Source organism: Neopelma chrysocephalum, unplaced genomic scaffold (assembly GCF_003984885.1).
Source record: "Neopelma chrysocephalum unplaced genomic scaffold, ASM398488v2 Primary Assembly neopelma1_257, whole genome shotgun sequence".
In the NCBI taxonomy this organism is placed as follows: domain Eukaryota; kingdom Metazoa; phylum Chordata; class Aves; order Passeriformes; family Pipridae; genus Neopelma; species Neopelma chrysocephalum.
Window position 1 is genome coordinate 792561 of NW_020897919.1, and position 9112 is coordinate 801672.

General features: G+C 54.2%; 2 protein-coding genes across 4 annotated transcripts in view; one reads left to right on the plus strand and one right to left on the minus strand.

The window, feature by feature from the left end:
- The window catches only part of GZF1 (GDNF inducible zinc finger protein 1), a 9167-nt gene extending 6073 nt beyond the window's left edge, over positions 1 to 3094 (plus strand). For all 3 annotated transcript variants that reach the window (XM_027704133.1, XM_027704131.1, XM_027704132.1), the window contains exons 5-6: positions 537 to 694; positions 1439 to 3094. In XM_027704133.1, the coding sequence (XP_027559934.1) occupies positions 537 to 694; positions 1439 to 1768 (488 nt within the window). In that variant the 3' untranslated portion in view covers positions 1769 to 3094. The remainder of the gene's footprint in view (positions 1 to 536; positions 695 to 1438) is intronic.
- A 1798-nt stretch (positions 3095 to 4892) lies between these two features.
- The window catches only part of NAPB (NSF attachment protein beta), an 8057-nt gene continuing 3837 nt past the window's right edge, over positions 4893 to 9112 (minus strand). Inside the window, exons 4-11 of the mRNA XM_027704140.1 lie at positions 9018 to 9064; positions 8840 to 8917; positions 8106 to 8161; positions 7799 to 7883; positions 7114 to 7218; positions 6786 to 6854; positions 6561 to 6611; positions 4893 to 5372 (exon numbers count right to left, since the gene is read on the minus strand). Coding sequence (XP_027559941.1) covers positions 5268 to 5372; positions 6561 to 6611; positions 6786 to 6854; positions 7114 to 7218; positions 7799 to 7883; positions 8106 to 8161; positions 8840 to 8917; positions 9018 to 9064 — 596 coding nt within the window. The 3' untranslated portion in view covers positions 4893 to 5267. The remainder of the gene's footprint in view (positions 5373 to 6560; positions 6612 to 6785; positions 6855 to 7113; positions 7219 to 7798; positions 7884 to 8105; positions 8162 to 8839; positions 8918 to 9017; positions 9065 to 9112) is intronic.

Genomic DNA, 9112 nt, shown 5'->3' on the forward strand with positions numbered 1-9112 from the left:
AGTCCCTTCCCCAGTCCCTTCCCCAGTCCCTTCCCCAGTCCCTTCCCTATTCCTTCCCTATTCCTTCCCTATTCCCTTCCCTATTCCCTTCCCTGTTCCCTTCCCTATTCCCTTCCCTGTTCCCTTCCCTAGTCCCTTCCCTAGTCCCTTCCCTAGTCCCTTCCCTAGTCCCTTCCCTAGTCCCTTCCCTGGTCCCTTCCCTGGTCCCTTCCCTGGTCCCTTCCCTAGTCACTTCCCTAGTCACTTCCCTAGTTCCTCCCTGGTTACAAGCTGGTCTCCAGGAAGGCCTAGACTGAAACTATCACAAATTCCCTGGAACACTTCCAAGGGCTGTAGAGGCATTATTAATAACCAGCCAGGATAATCAGTGTCCAGGTTTAGCTCCGAGCTCCTGCGCTGACCGAGGAAGGAAGAAAACAGGATTTGTTCCCCAAAGGAGAGTTTTTGGTGTGTCTGGAGGGATCCCCGTGTTCACTGGTGATTCCCAGGGCTCAGTGCCTTGCAGTGCCACCCCTCTAACCCGCTCTGTGTCCCAGGGGAGCGGCCGTACTGCTGCGACCAGTGTGGGAAGCAGTTCACGCAGCTGAACGCGCTGCAGCGGCACCACCGCATCCACACCGGGGAGAAGCCCTTCATGTGCAACGCCTGCGGCAGGACCTTCACCGACAAGTCCACCCTGCGCCGGCACACCTCGGTATGGCCCCGGGGGAACGGGCTTGGGTGGGAGATCATGGGATCATGGAATCACAGAATCAGCTGGGTTGGAAGGGACCTCCGAGATCATCAAGTCCAACCCCGCCGTGGTTCCCAGCCCGTGGCGCTGATGCCACATCCAGTCTCTTCTTAAAAACCTCCAGGGATGGAGAATCCACCCCTTCCCTGGGCAGCCCATTCCAATGGCTGATCACCCTCTTCCAATATCCAACCTAAACCTCCCCTGGCACAGCTGAAGACCCTGAGCCCTCTTGTCTCGCTGAGAAAAGAGACCAACCCCCCCCTGGCTCCCCCCTCCTGTCAGGGAGTTGCAGAGAGTGAGGAGGTCTCCCCTGAGCCTCCTCTTCTCCAGGCTGAACAGCCCCAGCTCCCTCAGCCTCTCCTCATAGGACTTGTGCTCCAGTCCCTTCCCCAGCCTCGTTGCTCTCCTCTGGACCTGCTCCATATCGGGAAGGAATCCTTCCCTGCGAGGGTGGGGAGGTGCCCTGGCACAGGTTGCCCAGAGAAGCTGTGGCTGCCACATCCCTGGAAGTGTCCAAGGCCAGGTTGGAGCAGCCTGGGCTAGTGGAAGGTGTCCCTTTACCATCTTTACCCCTGGATCATCTTTAATGTCCTTTCCAGCCCAAACCATTCCGTGGTTCCAAAAACAGAATTTTCCGCCAGCGTCGAGTACAAGCTGGATCCAAACCTTTACCCTTCTCTTTTCCTGGTCCCTCCTTTCCAGATCCACGATAAAAACACCCCCTGGAAGTCCTTCCTCGTCATCGTGGAGGGAGCATCATCGAAGAGCGACGACGGCCACAAGACGGAGCTTCCCGACGAGGAGTACGCCGTGTCCCCCAAGATCCCGGAGAAGCTGCTCTCCTTCCCTGAGAACAGCCCCTTCCAGAGCCTGGCAGCCGTCCCTGGCACCGCCGGCACGGACTGCAAGTCTTCCGGAGGGCCAGGATCCCAGGAAGCCCTGATGGGAAGCACCCTGAGCGAGCTCGCGGTGCTCCAAGCGCAGCCGGACCCTGTCCAGCCCCAGCTCCACGCCCTGGTGAACATGGAATGACTCGGGATTTACTGAAGCTGCACCCCTTGTACAGCCCTTTTGCCTGAGGGAAGCTGGTGGTGGGAGTGGATTTTCCCCGAGTTCCTCTGAAAATTCATTCCACAGCTCCATCTCCTGGAGGTCGGCGGGGTGACACTTCCCGGAGTCCCTGGGAGTTGATTCCCTGGGATTGGAAGGGGTGGCTCGGGGACCATGTTCAGGTGGGTTTATAAAGGTGGTGCAGGTTTGTTTTTCCAGGTGATTCGATGCCACGTGGACAATCAGGAGAACCGAGGTTGTGTTTCTCCGTGACATTCACTGCATTTTCCCCCAGCAGAAGTTCATCCAGGGAATAAGTCTGGCCAAACTGCTTTCCAGGAAACCTTGGTTTCTCTCTGCTGTCGCCAAAGATCCCAGCAGTGAGCCAGCTCACTCCTTGGGAATACGAGTGGGAGCTTTGGAGTCTCTTTCCGGGAGTTTTGAGTCTCTTAAGTAGCAAAAGGAGCAGGTGGGAGCCAAGTGCTGGTTTGTGTTCCCACATTTCCATGAAAACTGGAGCAGTCTGGCACTTCAGTCTTCACCTTCCAGCTGCTCCAGCTCACGTGGAAGTGGGCACTTAAAAGAGACCAAAACATCTCTTGGAAAAGTGTCTGGGAAAACCAGCCATCGTGGAAAAGGTTCAACTCAGAGGCTTTTCCCGATCAGCACCTGCTGCTCCATTTTATTGGAATAGGATTCGGGGTGTTTTCCCTGGGTGGGGAAGGAGCCTTTGAGGGTTGTCACCTGACTGGGATGACTCTTTTTTTGGGAACAGCAACTCGCTGCTGTGGCTTAATGCTTCAAAAAACTCGGGATCAGGTTCCCAGTTGCCACTGTGCAAAAAACCTGCATCTTTTCCAGAGAATTTTCCCGTTTCTTTGCCCGTTAACCGTAGTATTCCCACAGAAACTTTCTCAGCTGGAGCTGTGAGCAAAACTTTGGGAAAGGCAAGCACAATCCAGCCTGGTGTTGAGGGCCTGTTGTCCAGCAATAAACACCCCCCCCCCAACCTGTGGCACAGAGCTATTTTTGATCCTAAAGGGATGCCGGAGGTGTTGCCATGGAATTCTAATGTAGAGAAAAAAAAGGGAATTTTTTTTTAAAAGAGAGCATTTCCAAGAGGTTATATTTGAAATATTTATTCCCGGTGAAGCTCAGTTGTTCCCCAGTGACCAAGGGGAAGAGGCTGTAGATATATTTAAACCCTGAGAGCGTCTGGAACTGGAGCCAGGGAAGTTTTGTACTCCGGGAATGTATGGAAGTGAGTTACTGTTTAACTGTTCTTATTAAAATATGGGAATATTGAGACCCACCTGGTGACTGGGTGATCTGATCCGGGGGGGGGGGACACACTTTGGGACAGGGACAGGCTGGAAATGTTCAGCCTGGAGAAGAGAAGGTTCCATGGAAACCTCAGAGCAGCTTTCCAGGATCCAAGGAAGCTGGAGAGGGGCTGGACTAACAGGACAAGAGGGAATGGCTTCAAACTGAAAAAAAGGGGACATTTCAGTTGGATATTAGGAAGAAATTCTTCCCTGGTGGGGTGGGGAGGCCCTGGAACAGTTTCCCCAGGGAAGCTGTGGCTGCCCCTGGATCCCCGGAAGTGTTGAAGGTCAGGTTGGACAGGGCTTGGAGCAACCTGGGATGGTGAAAAGGGGGTGGATCTGGATGGGCTTTAAGGTCCCTTCCATCCCAAACCATCCTGTGATTCCAAACAGGGGTTGAAGGAAAACACTCCACCTGCTCACCTCCATCATCACACCAGGTCTTTCCCAGAAAAACCACTTCTCCTCCTCCCTTATACATCCATGATTTTCACTTTATTCATGTACAGAGTCACACAAAACATGATATTCCTGCTAAGGCCATTTCATTAATAAGTTTTCCGAGTAGAGAGTGATGGAAGTTGGGGGGGGGGGGGAAATACAGCGGAGTAAGTGGCGGATTGTCACCTGGAAACCGTCACAGTTCACCATGGATACACCGGAGGACATGCTGAGCCTACTCACACACAACTAACAGGTGTAGGGGGTGTAGGAACAGACCCCTCTGCCCCACCCGCGTCCTACAGCCCCCGTGCTTAATACTGACGACGGGGAGAGGGAACAGAACAAGGCCTAAAAAATAAATAAAAAAAAAACAACACTGGGAAAAAAGTGGAGCCTCCCAGCCTGTGCTTCCCCCTCATCCCGGACACAACAAAGCCATTGCTGAGGGTGGGAGTGAATTAACTACACTTGAGCTGGGAGATCACCTCCTAAACCCCGGGCTTTCCCCTCCACTTGGGATTACACAACAGCCTGTGGGAAGGAAGGGAGCAATAATAATAATAATAACAATAATAATAATTTGGCATGGATCAGGTTTTTTTTTTGGTTTTCAGAAGCTCGTGGCACAGAGCAAGTGCCACTTCCTGGAGTGACACCCACCGAGCCAAGCCCTGCTCTGTCCCAGTACCGGAATTCCAACCAAAGTGCAAACCCCCCCCAAAATTCTCCCTTTTTCCAGAGAAAAACAGCCCTTAATGAATGACTCCCTCACTCCTGGAACAGAAAACCGAGTGACAGATTGCACAGACTCCCATATATCCACGAAAAAAAAAAGAGGCAGCTCGATTCCTCTCTCGTTCCCCACTTGGTTTTAAACACACCTATAAATTCCAGCGGGAATTTTTCAGCCTTTTCCAAGCAAGCTGTGCTCACCTGGCACCCACGTTCCAACAAGGCTCCCGTGGGATGTCAGGTCTCAGCCAACACTTTTGGGGGGGGCCCGGAATTAATGGATCATTCCCGGCACACGCGGAGAGAAAGGTAGAAAAATAGATTATTACTCGTGTGGAAGTTATTTTGGGGATGGAGGGATGGGACACACCACGAAATAAAAGTGGGAAAAATCCATCCAGGAAGAACCTTAACGCTGGATATTGAGATACAAACCAGCCCTGGACCGGGGCTCCGTGAGGGGCCGACACCGATCCCGGCGCTCCTGTTCCCAAGCCTGGAATGCCTCCAGCACTAGGGCAGCATGTTGGGGAAGGGGGGTGTTGTGTAGGAGTTCCCAAATCCCAAAGCCTCTCTCACTAGCACCGGGAAAAAAAAAAAAAAGCTTAAAGAACCCCCAAATCCAACTGTATCCAACAGAGGGCCACCGAGAACCGGAAAACGGGAACAACACGACGGGGGTCGGAAGCGGTTACTTTGTGCTGTGTGCTGGCCTGGACCGAAGATGTACATGCTGGAAAATCAGGAGAACGGCAGGAAAACCGGGAGCCGCGGGTGCAGGCGCCGGGTGGAGCAGCACCAGAGCCGAGGAGGAGGAAGCGGATCCCGCCTCGGATCCGCCCGGCCCCACCACAACGAGCGGGGAGCTAAAGGGACACGCGGGGCGCCGGGAGTTGGGAAGCGACGACGGGATAAAAGCGAGGAGGGGGGTGGGTATCCCAGAATAGTCCTCGGCCGGGGCGGGGAAGATCCCGCGGGCGTCACTTGAGGTCCCCGTCCCCTTCCCCCTGGATGGTTTTCTTGATGCGCAGCAGCATCGTGGTGAGCCACTGGTCCAGCCGCGAGATGGAGTCGAACTCCTTCACCTGGAGCGGAGGGAAAACCCGGGATCAGGCAGGGATCGAGGCGAGGGAGAGAGGCTGGAACGGTGGGAGCGCGGAGTGTGACGCTTTGGGCCTTCCCAAAAATAAAGAGAAGGAAAAAAGGGGAAAGAAAAGGGAGGGAAAAAAGGAGGGGGAATAGGGTGGGAAAAATAAGGGGGGGAAAATAAGGGGGGCAAAAAGGGTGGGGGGAAAAAAGGGAAGGGGGGGAAATAAGGGGAGGGAAAATAAAGGGGTGAGAAAGTGGGGGGGGGAAAAAAAGAGGGAAAAATAGAGGGAAAAGGGGGGGAAAGCAGGGGGAAATAAGGGGGGGGATAAAAGGGGAAAGTAAGGGGGGAAAAGGGAGGGAAGGGAAGGAAAAGGGAGGAAGGGGAAAAAAGAGGGCAGCAAAAAAGGGCTGGAGAAAGAAGGGGGGAAATAAGAGGGTAAAATAAAGGGGGAAAGGGCAGGGAAAAGAGGGGAAAGAAGGAGAATAAGGGAGGGGATAAGGGGGTGAAAAAGGGGGGGGGAAATGGGTGGGAAAAAATGGTGGGAAAATGGGAAAAGGGGGAGAATAAAGAGGGGGAAGAGATGGGAGAAAATAAGGGGGGGAAAAATGGTGGAATAACTGGTGAGGGAAGGGAGGGAAAAAAGGGGGAAAGGGAAGAAAAAGGGGGAAAAATGGGGGAAATAAGGGGGGAAAATAAGGGGGCGAAATAAAGGGGGAGAAAAGGGGGGGAAAGGAAGGGAAAAAGTGGGAGAGGGGAGGAAGAAGGGGGAAAGTGGGAAGAAAAAAGGGAAAGGGGGCAAGGGGAAAAAAGGGGAAAAAAGGGGGAGAAAGGGGAAAAAAGAGAAAAGGGGGAAAAAAAAAGGAGAAGGGGGAAAAAAAGGACAGGAGGGAAAAAAGTGGGGAAAAAAAAAGGGAAAAGGCACAGGGAAAAGTCTCTCCAAGCCCACCCAGAGCATTTTAAGCCCCTGTCAAACACCAAAGGAGCTGGAGCAAACCCAGGTGGGATCTTTACTCAACTCTCCATGAAAAACTGGGAATTTTGAAGTAGGAGGCTGGGGTCTTGCTGGAGCAGCTCCACTCCCGGCCCCTCTCCACAGCTTCCCTGGCCTGGAACAGGGAACACACATCCCAAAAGAGAGAGGAGGAAGGAGCCACCATTCCCAAGGGAATCCCTGCCCACTTACTGCCTCGGTGTAGGCCTCGCTGTTCTGCTCCTCGTGGGCTTCCAGGAGTTTCTAGGAAAACAGGAAAAATGAGGAAAGGCTCTGTTCCCACTCCGGCACCTCATCCCATGGAAAACACCTGGGTCAGGGCCAAACCCAGGGCACAGCGAGGCTGATGTCCTCTAAAATGCTGGGAAAGGTGAGAAAAATCATGGAAAAGCTGCAAAAGCTCCCTGGTTTACTCACTTTCAATAGCTTGCATTCCCGGGAATCTGTGAATGCCGGGAACATTTCTTCGTATTTCTCCAGCGCCAGCTGGAAGAGAGAGAAGAGAACCCTTCACACACAATTCCTGGTTTGTTTTTTTTTTCAGGATTTTGCCTTCCCATCCTCAAACCCGGGGAAGTATCCACCAGAATTCCAACGGGACACTGTGGTGGGTCGAGATTCCGCCACACAAATCCCTGAGGAGGAGGGGTCAGGGGTTTTGGGATGAGGGCTGTTAGCCCACTGAGCTCCTCCCAGCCAGCCCAGGGTCACGAGGGGGGGGATGAGGAATTCTGGGATAACCCACCTTGGCATTCAGCTCGTCCACGATGAAGTGGCAGAGGGCGGCTTTGAAGAAATATTCCTTGGCGCTGTACTTGAGCAGGGGGTTATCCATCGTGTTGGTTCCCACCTGGATACAAAAAAAAAACATGGAAAAAGGGTCGGGAAAAGGAAAGCCTGGATTAAAAACAGGGCAGCCAATTAAAATTCCACCCAGAATTTCCGCACGGGAAAAAAATGCCAGTGGTTTTTGGGAGTCAGGGAGGCTTTTAACTCATCCCAAGGGAAGCCAGATCCCACCAGGCTGGGGGGGGGGGATTTATCCCGGCTGAGGAGGAAAGGGGAAAACAAGTCCTGCTGCAACATAAACCCTCTGGAAGCACGAAGGGAAGCACTGTGGGTATTCCCGGGTAAATATCCCACACAAAGGCAGAGCTGATAAATCTGGGGGGGGAATTTTCTGCCGAACGGAGTCGTGGATACGATCCAAAGCGGAATTTTTACAGCCTTCTCCCAGCCTTTTGCCGGATACGACAGCAAAAAAAAGACGAGTGTGACACCTGGGGAACGGTTGCACCCCGATCTCAGAGGGCTTTCCCAACCCAAACAATTCCGTGATTCCAGGGAACTTCGCCAGCCCAGCCCAGCGAGCCGCCTTCCCCTCGGGAAGAGGTTTTAGTATCCCAGGGGATGGAGCAGCTGCTCCTCACCTGCTCGTAGATCTCGATGGCCTTCTGGTACTGCTCCAGCTGCGCCGCGTAGGCCGCCACCTTCAGCAGACACTTGTTGGCCGAGCTGCAAACCCACATCCCAAAAATCACCCCCTGTGTCCCGGGAATACACCGGCCCATGCCCCGGCACCACCCCTACCCCTCCACGTGGAGAAAATCGGGAGCCAGCAGCTGGGATTTAGAGGAATTCCCTTTGTAACAGCCCTTAAGGTTAAAACCGCCTTGGTTCTGGGATGTCCGGGATGGATCCCTGATCCAGCCCTTCCCGCTGATCCCGATCACTTGCCTGTTGGACTCCTCTCCTTTGTAATAATCCGCGGCCTGTTCGTAGTGAGCGATGGCCTGGGGACAGAAACACCGGGATCAGCATTCCCGGATCAATCCCTCTGGGATCAGTCACCCCTGAAACGGCAGGGCTGCACCCGGAGAGGCAGCACCGGCATTCACGGGGATAAACGGGATCCAGCAGAGCAGGGCTGAGGAAGCAAATCATTCCCTAGAAAATAACACCTAAATCCCACCGACTTTTATCCTGCAAACTTCCAGCAGGAGATCCGCAGCGGGATTCCTGCTCAGGGAGCTTGGGAATGGCAGCGAGGGAGTCAGTGCTCCACCATGGGCTGGAAGTGACAGAGGCAGCTCTAAAACTGCCCCACAACGCTCCCAAAGCACTTTTCCAATGGAAAGTCACGTGGATTCCCACCGGAGCGTTCCGCTGGCGCCACTCGGCACAGGAGAGGCTTGGGATTGCTCCGGGCTGGGAAAACCACTGATTCCAAGTCACCTGTGTGAGGAATCCCAGCACCAGACGCTGGGAATTATTGGCAAGGAAATCACACAGTCACGGAATGGTTTGTGTCGGAAGGGATTAAAGACGACCCACGGGGCAGGGACACCTCCTGCTATCCCAGGTCACTCCCGGAGGATTGGAGACATCCCTGGGCACTCCCAGGGACGGGGAATCCACGAGTTTCCTGGGGAAAGGCTGTGCCAGGGTTAGGTGGGGAGTGGGATCCTCACCTTCTCGATGTCGACCAGCTCGGCCTCGTAGATCTCGGCGATGGTGATGTGGTGCTTGGCGGCGATGGTGAAGCGCCCCTGGGGGAAGGGAAAAGGGCAGGGAAAAGGCCGGGAAAGGGGGCTGTGAGGGGAGGATCAGCAGCGAGGCAGCCCCTCGGGGCGCCCGGGGTGCCCTTACCATGTCGGTGTAGATGTCGATGGCCGCGTTTAGGCAGTTGATGGCCTCTGCAGCGTGCGCGGGGAGACAACAACAGCGTCAGCCCGCGCCCCCCC